The following is a 14,948-nucleotide window of genomic DNA, read 5'->3' as shown; positions in this document are numbered from 1 at the left end:
CGTCGCATCAGATGATTCTTAATTTTGAAATTTGTTATTTAGATCATTTTTCGGCCTTGTTTTCCTTCCATTTCATGCAAATTACGGGCAAATCGAAACGATGGTAGTTTTAGGGCCACTATTTTCTGGAATTTTACAGTAATGTGTAATTCGATTCTCTGTAACATAAATATTAGCTGTTTCCTTTGATGTTTGCTCCAGGCTCTTTGTTATTTCCTCGAACAGATCGCTCCGAAATGTGATAATCTCGTGACCGTCCATTTCATAACGAGTTGAAGGTTAGCAAAATTATCACAGACTTTTCATAATATGTTTAGACAAAACAAATGCATCAATAGTGAGTTCATCAACACAACTATCAAATTTATACAAATCCATTGAAATAACAAATAAATTCGATATTAAACATTAATATTTTATGTTAAAAAAATTACCCGCAATGAAATTGCGGTGAATAAATTATCAGGGATAAATCCAATACGCAATATCCTCATAACATTTTAAGTGTTTGAGCAGCTTTTATCATTTTCTGGTAGTGTTACCTATTTTCCCCACGTACAACTATAGAGTTCATTTTTTGCTGGTCTTTTTGAAGAACAGGTTTTTCTGGCTCAGAAGACTTTACGAGGACTGGCTCTGGACTGGTTTCTATCTCCCGTAAAGCTAAGGCCAGTCTTGTGTCCAGCCAGACCCAATAGTCATTGGCAAATGTTTGCGAGCTCTTTACGGTAATTTTATAGCGTAAAACATAATGGGATTCATCTCGGACCCTCGGGCTGCAGCCTTGTCAGAGCAGCTATAGACAACACGATACTTACATAACCCGAAAATTCCTGCAATTGCTATTTTTACTTCAAAATATGGAAGCCATATGCATGGCCCCCACAAGGCTGGAGCTGACAGGGCCCGGGATAATTCTCATAATTTATTTGCTTTTTCACGCTATACATGAACTATAGAAGGGCCCGTGAGAATTCTGACCAGGGACCCGCGAAAGATCCCAGCCTGGGGGCCCTACTCCTCCTGGATGTGGGGTCCATGGCCATATGGCAGCACCAGAATAACACGAAAGCACCCGACTGACCTTCATTCACCATAACAGTGGTGAATGAAGGTTGCTGTCAGGTCGTCGGGTTCAATCCTGGAGAAGGACATAGATAAGGAATTCTTTCCTTACCGAACCTGAGGCAACCACAGATAGATGGGGGGGCCTTAATTTCCGACTCAACTCGATCAGTTGTGGCAAAACACGAAACAAGCATAACTCCAACAACATAAATACGTTAAGGCCACGCACGCGCACACACACACACACAATTTCGGCATGTAAACCGAATCGTTAGAAATGCCGTAGAGCGGTTCTCAACCTTTTTTTACTCGCGGAGCCATTTTCAGTTTATAATTTCTATGGCAGAGCCCTGTTTGACTCGAGTAGCCCTTTTTTGTACTTAATTTTTAGCAGAACCTTGTAGGAATCTCTTATTTACTCTTATCTATCAAATTTACTAATTCATTTTATTTTCCTTGAGCAGTCACGGAGCCCCTGGGAGGTGCACACGGAGTCCTTAGGGCTCCGCGGAGCACCGGTTGAGAACCGCTGCCTGGAGGAATGTTCCCGAGGTACATGCGCGGTTAAGTAATAGCTCCGTCTGCTACCCAGCTCCTACATGGGGCCAGTGGCTGTAGCAAAGTCTCCCAAATTGACCGCTATCTGAAAGGCTTTGGCCGTAATGAAAAAGATAAATACCAGTGATCTAGAGGAGACATTATTTTTTTGTAGTAGAGTAGTAGACAGTGCCGGCTTAACACATGGGCCCGCCCGGACACGGCCCGGGGGCCTCAAGAGAAAAGGGACCTCACAAAAATAAGATCCGGTAAAACATTTCTAGAATTTACCAGTTAGGGCCTCAGAAAAACCCCTTGGCCCGGGGGCCCTTGATGCTCTTAAGACGGCCCTGGTAGTAGACCAATGTTCTTCAAAGTGTGCGTCGCGTCTCCTAGGGACCTCGCCAACCTTTTTTCAGGTGCTTCGCGACAAGCTGGAGATGTTGATTTGTGTGCCTACTCTCTCTCTCTCTCTCTCTCTCTCGCTCTCTGTCTCGCTTCGAAGTGGCTTTTTTAATAAACGAAAAAAAATACCTATTAAACTGCTCTGGGGAGTCGCATATAATCCATGAATTGGGCAAAGAGCCGCGGATGACTTTCTGCAGTAGACTTTCGCAAATCTCTGGCACATATCAGACCAGGGTGTGCCGGATTACAGAAATCGCTGGATTATTGGAAGATAATTGAACCCCCATTTAAATGATATAAACTTCTGCGCACAAACATGCAGTGACATGCGTTCCTCTTCTATGCTCGAAGAAAACCCGCCTGAAAATGCCGGATTATCGGGAGTTTACTGTACCGCGAAACCTCTCTAAAAGACTACCTTTATATAGTGTGTTAAAGTTTTAATTTATTTCTACGTAGGGGATCACGTCTCGAAGGGGCTGGTTTTCCTAGACATGGAAGGTGGCTCCATGGTCCCCACATGGGGTGGGCTGACAAGGCTCTAGCCCTGGGGCCCGGGTGATTTTAATCATTTTTTTGTTTTTTCACGCTATAAATTCATCATAAAGGGGCCCCCGTGAAAATCTGATCGGGGGAGGGGGGCCGTAAAAGATACCAGTCTAGGGGCCCTGCTTCAGGATGTGGGGGGCCATGGGTGGCTCTCTTGGAGAAGTTTTCTGTATTTTTATATCCTATAGATTAAAAAAACAAGTTCTCTCTTCCTTGTGTTTAATTTATTATTGAGATCACTTATTCATCAGGTACAAAATACATCAGCCTTTACTGCGATAGAGCGATTGTAAATTCATATCGATGTCGCTTCTATACATAGCTTCAGAACCCTTTTCTTTCTTCGGTAATTCGGATCATATAAAACGTCTTGTTTGATGTATACATGGGGGTACAACATTCCGTGGTCTTCGTCAGGCTAGTTTGGATATGTATTTCATGATGGTGTTGGGTTCGTTGCAGTCGGGAGTCAATAGGCCGTTCGTCTTGATGCATTCCTCCGCGCATCTTTGCCCCATGAAATAGTCACCATACATCTTCTTGCACTGGCCGCAATTTCTGTAAACGGTGAACAATATACGATTAAATCAGGTACAGACAGACCATTATCAATGCAGAAATGTCTATATTCATTAACCCTTTCAGACCCAGTACTAAAAACGTAAGGGTTGTTTTTCCTCTCCGTATTTTTTTTTTGTAACCCCTTTACGATCAAGGACGTAATATTGCGTCCAAACACCATTGTAATAAATTCAAAAAAAACCTCTATGTTTTCTTTCCTCTTTCCTCATCACTGCGAAGCTTTGTTGCAAACCTAAGGAAAAAAAGTAGTTCTTTTTACCTCCGTGATGTATCTTTTTACTGTATACATCTAAGAGCGAAAGGGAACAGGTAGGCGAAGGTGGAAAGAGAAATCTACTTCGTACCTACTCTGTTACCTGTAGGTATTATGGAGAGGTATAGGAAACGGGGGGAGGGATAAGAGTATAATAGATAAGTATCTCTCTTTCTCTCTCTGTTATACTTATGTATTACACTGCTTCCTTTCATTTGTTTTTTCTTACTTTCTACTTTTTCTTTCCTTCCCCTTTTCTAACGTGTTAGGACAAGGTTACCATATTTATCGCTGATTCGTCAAACAGAGATCATCCGAATTTCCCACCAATCGCTTGTAAGCGGAGTGGTTAAACCCAGAGAGTTAAGTCTTGACTTCAACGGTAACACACACATTCCTTGAAGTCAGCGCTGAATCGTGTTGGTTGCCCTGTTTAGACAGGGTTCACTCTGGCGCGAAACGACAAGCGATGCAGCCCGACGTGGATTGGTAAAAAACCTTTAAGGTTAAGGTTTTAAGTGTTAACCAATTAAATAAGGTTTTAACCAATTAATTAAGGTCTTAACCAATTAAATAAGGTTTTAACCAATTAATTAAGGTCTTAACCAATTAAATAAGGTTTTAACCAATTAATTAAGGTTTTAACCAATCCGCGTCGAGTTGCATGCTGCATCGCTTGCCGTACCGTGCCAGTGTGAACAATAGCGCCTGTTCGTACGCAATGGATGCGCATGTGCATGTTCACCACGAAAGCGCTCTTTTAAAACCGATACCGTATTGCAAACAGTTTTCACATTTTTGAAATAGCATGTTAGATAAACGGCGACACAGTCGAACCTCGTTATAACGCCAACCCCGCTAAACGTTGGAAATTTTCAGTGAACAAATCTTCCATTTCTAGGGATTACACGTTTTTAAACCGTGATTATAACGCCAAACTCGTTATAGAGCCAAAAACTCTGCAAAATAAATGGTGGCATAAAATCGGGGGTTCCACTCAGGCCGTCACTTAAACTTTTTCGGGGGGGGGGGGGAGACAAAGAACATGTACTAAATTTTTATTATAACATTTCTAGTGTATTTTCTAATGACGGGCCTGGTTCGACTGTATCTTATTATATTAACATCTTATAATATGCGAAAAACTCACATTATGCAGGTCCGAACGGAATACGAAAGGACGCTGTCGGATGCAGAAAAGAGCAGCAGTAATGGTATCAGGATGAAATAATGATTCATTTTGTGACTGGTGGTGTTTGCCTACAAAATGGAAAGAGAAAACTTTCTTTTGTCATACATAGGATACAACCGTAATACAAATATAATTGTTTCTCCATAGATATCGAGACTGATAAATCGAGAAGTTATCCGTACTTAGATGAGACAACCACAGGTTTTTATGGATAGTATATTTATATTTTATCATAATTATTAGTTTTTTATTGCTCTTATTGGGTCGCTATATATTTGATATAGTTTAGATATGCATTCGATATCCATGTTTTATGAGAATCTTTTTCAACAATTCTCGTTGGACATTTTATTTGCTGTGGCCTCTGTATTTGTATTTGTAATTGGATATTTTCAAATTTAAAAATTCCTCACCAATGAAACAATGCAACAAGTTTTCGATATTATAAATATTGCAAAAATATCGCCCCCCCCCCTCCTCCATGAAAGAAACATGAATGTGCAATATCCATGGGGAAAAAAAAGAACGTGGGAAATAATACATTTGAATGTTTACCCTAATCATGTTACTCTATGGAAGTTATTTTCCCAAAATGTTTTTGTAACATGTGTTTCAATAGGGATACTCATTCACGTTTCAGGCAAAACTTAGATAGCAAAGTAAGGTATCCATCCAATCAGCTGATGAAAAAAAGGTGGAAAATTTGCACATTCATGCTTCTGGCATGCGGGAATGATATAATAACATTTATTGATTTAGTAAAACATGGTTGTATGTATTTAAAATGTTGCAAAAAAAAGAATTTAATTGATATTAACCATAGCTACGGTTTCTCTACCACCATTTTTGAGTATCAGAACCACATTACAAACCTCCAATTCAGTGTGACGATGCCCTCAGTAGCACTGATCCAGTAAATTTATGCAACTGGCACCAACAATGAGTTAACATATTACTTAAGACATAGGTTTGCTACTGGTGTTCCGTCGACCCTATGGTTCCGTGAAAACTTTTTTGGTTTTCCGTGGATTTTATTGTCACGGAACCATTAAAAATCCTAGAACCCGGAGAGCTTTAGAAGAAAAAACTTGCTATAGTTATTAAACTTGTCATAGTTATTCGCAAAGCTGTCCTTTATTTTGAATTTTCACGAAATAGTGTCTTTAAAAAAAATTTCCAGACCATTTTTTTTCCTGACCGACGAGTGGTCGTCCGGGACTGAGGACATTTCAGCCATGAGAATAATTAAACAAAGCAATCTTTTTCCTTCAAATTTTTCTTTCGTTAACCCCTTAACTGCGGGAATAGTCAGATAAAAGCTGCTCTCAAAAAGGCTGCTTAAAAAAATTCTTTTTTTTCAGTGGTCTTTTGTAAAACATAGATGCCACTCAAAGTCATACGTTGCAAATGCAGTGATATCTCTGCTAACGGAGATAATGCGCTTCATAATCAAATTTGTTAGCAGAAAACTTCGAAAGCCGAGGCGTTCTTTAGCCGAAGTATTGCTGTGCAATGAAACCTATCTAAGACGGACGCTTTATGAGACCAAAACCTGTCTTCGACGGAATCAAAAAATAGTCCCATCATTGATTAGCCTAATGCTTTTAATATGTGTGTGTGTGTGTGCATGCGTGCACTTTTATAAAATGGAAACTTGTCTAAAATTGAATATTATTTCAGCGTCATACAGGTTTCATTGTATAATACAATCGAAAAATATGTGTGATACAAAGAATCTGGGTTCGAACCCAAAATCCCACAACAATATAGGGATTGTGGGCAGGCAGGAACTCTCAACACCACTCAAAAATGTACAATTATTCCACATAGTACAATCAAACCTTGCTATGAGGTACATTAAAATAGAGAAATAATTTGAAAAAAAACAACAAAAAAACTGCAATATATGTACACTTATATACGTAAGCCATATACACGTCATTTTAAAGCATGATAAAAGAAATTTATGGTGTTGAAAAAAATTTCTGTGGAAAAAAATTCAAATCATCTCAAGATGATCGAGCATATTGCTATGCTCATCAACCCTGGATGATGGGAGCACGCTAAGGGTTAAAAGCAAAGCATATGGGAAATTTTCCTCGAGTGACCATCACCGAATGTGAATGGAATGTGCATACTGCTAAACCGCACATGTATCTCGTCCATATTCCTCTGCGGAACTTCGAACGAAATGGGGTATGTTGGGATGTGCGTGTACGTGTTGTGAACCTAACGTGAGGTTTGTTTCTGTGTAATGATTGTTATGTATAGTGCTGCCATCTACTGTCAATTTTTCTAACTATTCGTGAAGTGTAATAATTGAATAATTGTACATGGCTCAAATTCTTTGTACGCCTGTTTGTCTCTGTGGCGAGAGTTTTCACCGAGGAGATCTGAATGTGCATAATGAAATTTTCGAAACTTCATACCCCAGACAGCGCATAGGTGCTTTCACTGCTAAGTCAGCACTTGTCATGTGTAACACACATATCACGTGACAAACAAAAGACATTTATCATCCTTCACAGAATTAAGTGTTCTCAAGCTCAAAACTGTGCGTCTTTTATACCAACAATTTATTGGAATGTTTTTTAATTTAATTTCAAACCAGAAGCTGGTTCTAACGCTATGCGATGAATAAATCGTCATAAATGTTATTTTTCGTTTTATCTGGAAATTTTACGTCATAAAAAGGTTTTTAAAGATGTATCTGCAATGCGTGAGGATTTTTGGACCACAGAACTTACGTAAAATTTACTGAATACCCTGTATATTAGATAGCTATTCAAAATTTGTTGGGGTTCCGTGTTGAATAGCCTCGTAACCATCAAGGGTTCCGCAAAACAACTTCATAACCATCAAAGGTTCCACGAGAGCTTTCACGATGGAAACCGCTGCCCTAAGAACCCTAGGACAAATATCATGTGGTCCCGGTGCTTTGTTAGCCCTTACATTTTTTAGAATTTTCGAGATCTACTGGAATATCTTGAGGATTTAATCGCCCCATGGTATACCTCTACTCTGGATATCACCTTCTCTATTAAAAACTGATACGAAAAAAGTCCTTGAATGCACTACACATGCTTACATTGCTCCCTACCTTAGACCCTTTTATCGAGAGGGAGCCAACTGTCCCTTTACATTCATTATTTCCATATTTTAAAAATTATTTAGGGTAAGCGCCAATGTTTTCTATCAACCTATACTCAACTTCCTTCTTTTACTATCCCTTATCACTTTGTCCAACGTCCTTCTTCTTTTGAGTGAATGATGACAGATCACCTATTCCATTTTTATACTCCCCGAATGCCCCTTGCTTATCAAGATACTGGTTCTGCACGTGAACCATGCTTAGAATATTATTCTGTGAACGGAGTCTGTGGTCTTCATCTTATTGCAAAACGAGGGAGTCCCTCGTCTTTTGTCTTATTGACACATGGTGCCCGTGGGACACGAAAGGTTAGGAACTTCTGGTTTAAACGTCTTTCATTATTACTCTAACCAAAAGGTTATCGTGGCACACCGGTTGGAAAAACCGCAGCTCAGAAATTTATTTTTTTTCATGACCGCGTGGCATTTTAAAAGTTTATTTTTTACCATTTCCTTTCTTTATTCAAGGTAATTTTCCCGTATTCCCGTCAAAAACAGCTCAAATATCCTAACGAAAAAAAATGCAGTAAAGGTTAAAAAGACAAATTTCATGAAGTTTTTTTTTTTCGATCTGCAGCTGTTTAATATGACAATAAAATCATAGAAAAGAAATCGGATATACCATGACAACGTACACACAGAACAATAGATAGAACGAAAATCGGAACAATGTATTGCCATTCAAAAGCCTTCAAATCTTTTTATTATAAACTATCAAGGACATGTATTTCTGTTTTTACTCATTCATCCACATTGAACATAGATCCAAATAATTAAAAAAAAAAAAAAGAAAACGACAAATATAAAAAATAAGGCAATATTATTATGCATTGTTATGTCAGAGGTGAGATGGAAACCGAAACTAAATCGGATGTAAAAGAATTTTCGAACATTAGGTGATTTTAAAACGAAACTTTTGCATTTTAATATCTAAAGTCATTGAATATTTTAAGAAAAAGTAATGTTCAAAGTTCATAGAACCAAAAAATGTTTTAAAAATAATATAGTGAAACTCCCCTACTACTAGTACTACTAAACCAGACATGCACCTCGTCCATATTCCTCTGCGGAACCTCTAACGAATTGGTACATGTTAGAAAGTGCGTACACGTATAGTGAAACCTGGCGTGAAGTTTGTTTCTGTGTAATGTTTGTTACGCGTAGTGCTGCCATCTGCCACCAGTTTTTCTAACTATGAGTGAAGTGTAATGATTGAATGATTTATCGTTGTAGGCCTGTTGCTCCCTGCGGTGAGACTTTTTCATGGGGAGATCAGCTCGCATTTGCGCCTCGAAGTTGGGAGTGAAACTCCCCTAGGCAACCACCCCCCTTCGCGACCAATTTTCTGCGGAACGGACAATAGGCTTCATAGACGTAAGGGGCCATTCAAGTATTACGTAAGCAGATTTTTAGCCATTTTTGACCCCCTCCTGCCCCCTTGACAGCAAAATTTCGTCAGCATCTTAGAATATTTCATATCTTCAAAAAGGGTGGTTGATGACGTAAGAAACCTTCAAACCCCCTTCCCTCCCCCCTTGTCATCAAAAGTCCGCAAATCCGGAACCCCCCCCCCCTCGATGCTGACGTAATACTTGAATGACCCCTAATACAAAAATCACCCCCCCCCCCTCATTCCGCGGCCATCTGTCCGCGGCCACTTCCTTGTAGATAAGAGTTTAAAAAAACAAGTTTTTGTGCGGTTTTTTTTCTTCCTAGTACATTCAGATCTGGTAATTATTTTTGTATAATCTTATAATCTTTATACATCAGCATAAATACCTTTCGGATCAATCGGATTTTCTGTTCATCTATCAGGTTGAAAACATTTGTAAATAGGATGGGAAAGGCTAATGATATAAGGTTGCTGCTAGCTGCTGAGACGGTTTAAAAATTTGATCCCAGGGTGACAGGGTAAACCAGACAAATGTATAGTCTATGATCTTTACTGAATAGTTAAAGGATGTGGAAGTTTCGGCTTTGAGGATACTTTCTTCAGAGATTCAGTAGAACAACAGTAAGGGAGTAAAATAAATGTGATGAAATAACATGTACAGTACTTGCTATAAAGAAAGAACAGATCCCGGATAATGCAGATTAAGGAATTGATCGGATGATCCGGAATTTCAAGTTCTGCGTAAGATACAGTGAAAACCTCAACATACATTAACGATACCGAACTAAGGAAAAATATCTTTGTAGAGGAATTATCTTTAAATCGACAGTCAAAATTATCATCACGTGTCATCAAATTTATGCTGGTGTTGGCAAATTTTCTTAATTGACATTTTCAGTATCACCAAAAAATGCGCTTTTGAGTATTCATTCGCTGCAAAGTATTTTAATTGAATAGCCGATAAAATAAATTCAGTTAGATGTGTATTGCTCTTGTAAAGAGGTTTATCGCAATGCACATTAGTGTATCGCACAAAAAGTAGCAATACCGAACACTTTCGATGATAAGGTGATGTCCTACACCGATATTATTAGACGTCCTCGGAAGAACTGAAACATGTGACATGAGTTAATTCATAAAAATTGAAGGAATTGGGTATACAGTGAAATTTCGATACAGGGCTACTCTGGGGATCAAGAAAAAATAACTTTTGTACAGGGATTGCCGTTATATCGAGAGGTGGGAATTAAGAGATAGAGATTTCCAAAAAAGGCTTGAAAAATATCGTTGTAGAGGGATTCATCATTATACCGAGTATCGTTGTAGAGGGATTCATCATTATACCGAGTATCGTTGTAGAGGGATTCATCATTATACCGAGTATCGTTGTAGAGGGATTCATCATTATACCGAGTATCGTTGTAGAGGGATTAATCATTATACCGAGTATTGTTGTAGAGGGATTCATCATTATACCGAGTATCGTTCTAGAGCTATTCACCATTATACCGAGTATCTTTGTAGCGAGGTTTCACTGTATTTGAATGCGGTTTGCGAAAAAGTTATTCCCACGAATGGGGATTTTTTTTGGCTTGAGTTCACTTGGTACGAAACCAAATGGCCGCGTCGTCTTAATAACATTACGGACACCCCCCCCCCCCTTTTCCCCGCCGAGGTAGAGTGAAGTTCTGAGCCCTCTCACCTGTCAGGAAATATCTACCTACAAAATTAAATATTTACTCTAGAACAGTGACTCCCAAACGTTTTAAGTCATGCGGAGCACTTCTTTTTGGAGAAAATTTAATCACGGAGCATTAATTTTGAAAACACTTAAACGCTTTGATACATCAAAGTACCACGGAATTAGGGGCAGGCAGTAATATGTGTATCTTGTATCACTACTTACCTGCAGCTGTAAATATGTCTCTTTACATACGGGGTTTTTGTAACAAATTTGAACGGTATATAGTTTGAGCTTCAGCGATAAATCTCAGAAATCAGTATCTTTATTTAACGTGTAGGAAATCAAGGAGGGAAAAATGGAAAGAGTAAGCTTTTGTTTGCCTCCCAGCTAAACTTTTATTGTATGTAATATCATGCTTTTTTTGCTCATCAAATCGTATTGAGGGAGACAAGAGTGCTGATGTAAAAAAAAACAGTTCCCGTTTATGCAATAAAGCGTCTCAATGAGGGAGAGAAGAGAAAGGGAGCTAATGCATTTGCATCTACTATAGGCTAAGATATCTCGCTCTTGTACGGGAAGAGGTTTAGAGTGTGTCCAAAAATAATGAAATTCTACGAAGCATTTCTGAGTTGAAGTTACGTAATGGATATATGTCCTACCCCTTGTAAATTGTAAAGTTAAAGAAACGTGAAAATCAAAGATTTTATGTGATTTATAGTCAAACAAAGCAAATTGGTTGAATTTAAAACTCTCAATTTTATGCCGAAATTAATTTACTCTGAACCATTTGGAGGAACATTTCTGAGACGTCGATAGTTGAAAGTAATAGTAGATGTGCAAATATTGAAAAGTTTGACAGCCGGTGCACACATTCTGTGTCAGCTTTACGTATTATCATTTCATTCAATAGAATATCACAAATTCAAACTGTAATTTTCTTCAAAGCCCCTTAATTTGTCAATACTAAAAAAAAGTTCAGGAATTTTCCACCAGGTGGCGTTTTGGTTGTTATTATCGTGTAGCGCATGTCCGATTTAGTATACCTAGACACTTCTTCCATCGCTTTATCTTCATCCATTCAAAAGTTATGACCTCTTGAAAATCTCGTTTACAGTGACATATGCGCAGCCTCTTACAATCATTTTCAAAATCTAAGAATCATTTTGTGATGCCCGGGAGCAAAAAGATGAATATTTGGAGAGATAAAAAACATTTGATATTTTACATAACCTTGAATAACTCCTGAAATATGGCAGATATAATCATGAAATTAGCGTAATAGTATAGCAATACGAGCACACGCCGAACGATAAGAAAGGTTAGAACACCACCTGGTGGAAAATTCTGGAATTTTTTGTGTTATCTTGGAATCTAAGCAAGATAGACGAAAATTTTCAACAACCAGGTCGTAGAAAGGCATTTAGTTAATGAAAAAAATACTTAGTTATGAATTAAGTATATAAAGACATTGAAAAAATAAGTGTGCCTAAGTCATACGCGATCACTACTCAGTATTTTGCTACTTATGCATGAGTTATTAAACCCTTGCAAGTTATTGTTATGTAAATACAGTATCATGTTGTAGGTGTGCCTGTTATCTGCAGAGAGAGAGGGGTCCGTGGAAATCAAAAATCTTCTACCAAAAAAAAAAAAAAAATGAAGTTACAAAGAAAATGATTACATATTACGTACGGCGTTCCCACACAGGCAAGCTTATAAGGTCTATATTTTTTGCATTGTGACTAAAGCAGGCCTCACCATTCCCTAAAATATTTTCCTTCTTTGGCCGAATTAAGAGGGACATTCATGACAAGGAATTTGAAGACGCAAAAGCAGAGGCCCGTAGCCGAATGGCATTTTGAACAGTGTATTGGTTGAAGAGATAGCAGGAAACGGTTGGGAAGAAATGCAAAAGTGCATTGATGCTAGTTGGGTAAAATGCTTACAAAAAATGCGAAAATTTTCTGAATACATTCACAAAAACTAAAAGAGAAGAAGCTAAAGGTAGTTTATGTTCGTAGAAGCACCAACTAGTGTTTTACGGGAATAAATCCATTTCGGATTCGCCGCTTGCTTCATTCGAACATATTGAGGTTTAAAAAAGTTCTGCCATTCAACACGAAAATCTTTATGGAGCACCAAGAAATCTTTGGCGGAGCACAGTTTGGGAACCACTACTCTACCAAATTATAGTACCAGATCTCATTATATTATGAGTCGTCCCAGTGCCGTATGTGCTCGAGGCTTCAGGTGGGCCCAATGCGTTTAGGCGGCTTTTCCCGTAGGTGCTAATTAGAAATCAATATACAGTTTTTACGAACCCGTACGGACGTGAAAATGTTTTTTGTAAAATTGAAAGTTCGTAAATAGGAAAGATGCTTAAAGAAGTAGTAAATTAGTTGGGCCCAGAAAATAAGTTCCTAAAAACGAGTGGTTCGTAAAATCACACGTCGACTCTAATTTTATTCGTAATTAATAGATGAGGAGCTTATTATCAAAAAGGAAAATTTCCACTTTTGCCAAATTTACAGTAGAAGTAAAAATACTCCTCTGGAACACGTTTGCTTTACAAAAGTAGAAAATAGCCCAACATGTAGCATGTAGGAATGTTAGAAGAATATTTAATGTACTATGTTTCTTGATCGACATTCAAGAGAGTTATCGACATTTGAATTTTAGAAATGTTCCCTTTTAAAAGAAAATTTGTGGAAATGTTACCTTTCGATTGAAATTTGTGCTGGTCAAGCCTGAAAAAGTGGAAATTTCTACGTCACTTGCTGATTTTAGAATGTTTTAACCCGCCCAGGAAGGTACCTTTACTTCCCTCTCGTCATTAAGATAAGAAACACGATAATTCTACAGTGAAATCTGCCATAACGGACGCTCTCGTTAGCGGACACCTCTACTGATGGACACAATTCTGAATCACATCGACACGGGACTCAATGTATTTTACTATACATTAACGGACACTCCTCGTTAGAGGGCGAAAATTTGCGGTCCCGTGAATGTCCGTTATCGAGAGATGAAAAATACCGAATTGTATATATGAGTATAGATATGTTCCCTTTTTGATATAAACGAATAACTTCACATTGCAATTTCTACCAAAAATATTCCCGCTTGAATAATCGCGGTTCCATGATCTGACAGAGTTCATGCCAAAGATTCATAAAACGTTAAAAAGTGCATTCCGAAAAAATGTGGAGATGTTCTTTTTCGAAAATAAGCTCCTCAGATAATATGCGTATTATGATACGTATTAGGGATATGCTTCTAATTTTTATTATCAATTAATCTACCTACTCTTCAAATAGTTTCACGCATATTACGAATAACGACTTTTTCTCGTATTAACCCTTTCAATACTAACGGGATGTACATGTCCCGGATATATAGGTAAAATCAGTCTTGAAATGGTTAAGCGAGTTCGATTATAAACAAAATAGTATATTTTTTAAAACTGAAGAGTTTTAAAAAATATATTTTATTTAAGTATTTTTTTTAACTTTACCTTAAGTAATAATAACATATTCGGCTTCAGGTCTTGAATTCATCTTCCTTCCAAACTAAAAGTTTTCCGCTCAATTTTCAACACGAGAGATTCATTATATTAACAACAAAACTGTCAATTATTTCTTGAAATTTAATTTCAAAAAAATATTCAACAATCATTGTATAAGATCATAATTTAAAAAAAAATTATTACACCTAATAATGATAAAACACGCATTTACTTTTCGTAACAAACTTACCTTTCCTTTTTCAACTGAAGACGATTTTATGACGAGAATTTATGTTTAAATAAATTTATGACAGGTTATGTGACTAAATGGTCTCTCTGTTTGACAACGTCTATTTATATATGATGGATAAGATTATTTCAGTTGAGAAGAAATATCAAGACGTACCAAAAAGAAGAGACGAAAAAGTGATGTATGAGGTACAAAATCAATGGATAACTCTCTTGAATCAACTCCCACAGACTAAAGTCTAAATAACTCTGGTGACGCAAGTATTTTGTCATTGGTCGATCAGTTCCTTCAATCATACCCAAGCTCCCCAATCACGTCTCAGCGCAACTTTAAAACACGTGTGAATCGACATTTGTTTGGACCACAATCATTTCATG

The 14,948-nt window shown here is 37.7% G+C and overlaps 1 protein-coding gene across 1 annotated transcript; it reads right to left on the bottom strand.

Annotated features, from left to right (window-relative positions):
* Positions 1–2,778: 2,778 nt before the first annotated feature.
* On the bottom strand, positions 2,779–14,709 carry Eh (Eclosion hormone). The gene is made up of 3 exons (XM_089251007.1): positions 14,572–14,709; positions 4,548–4,657; positions 2,779–3,120 (listed from the first exon to the last, which is right to left on the bottom strand). The coding sequence occupies exons 2-3, from the start codon at positions 4,634–4,636 to the stop codon at positions 2,976–2,978; spliced, it is 234 nt and encodes a 77-aa protein (XP_089107133.1). The 5' UTR covers positions 4,637–4,657; positions 14,572–14,709; the 3' UTR covers positions 2,779–2,975.
* Positions 14,710–14,948: the final 239 nt, after the last annotated feature.

Source organism: Pholcus phalangioides, unplaced genomic scaffold (assembly GCF_987345545.1).
Source record: "Pholcus phalangioides strain wild (caught in Gottingen) unplaced genomic scaffold, Ppha-v1.0 ptg000024l_1, whole genome shotgun sequence".
In the NCBI taxonomy this organism is placed as follows: Eukaryota; Metazoa; Arthropoda; class Arachnida; order Araneae; family Pholcidae; genus Pholcus; species Pholcus phalangioides.
This window is presented reverse-complemented; position numbering and strand designations above follow the sequence as displayed.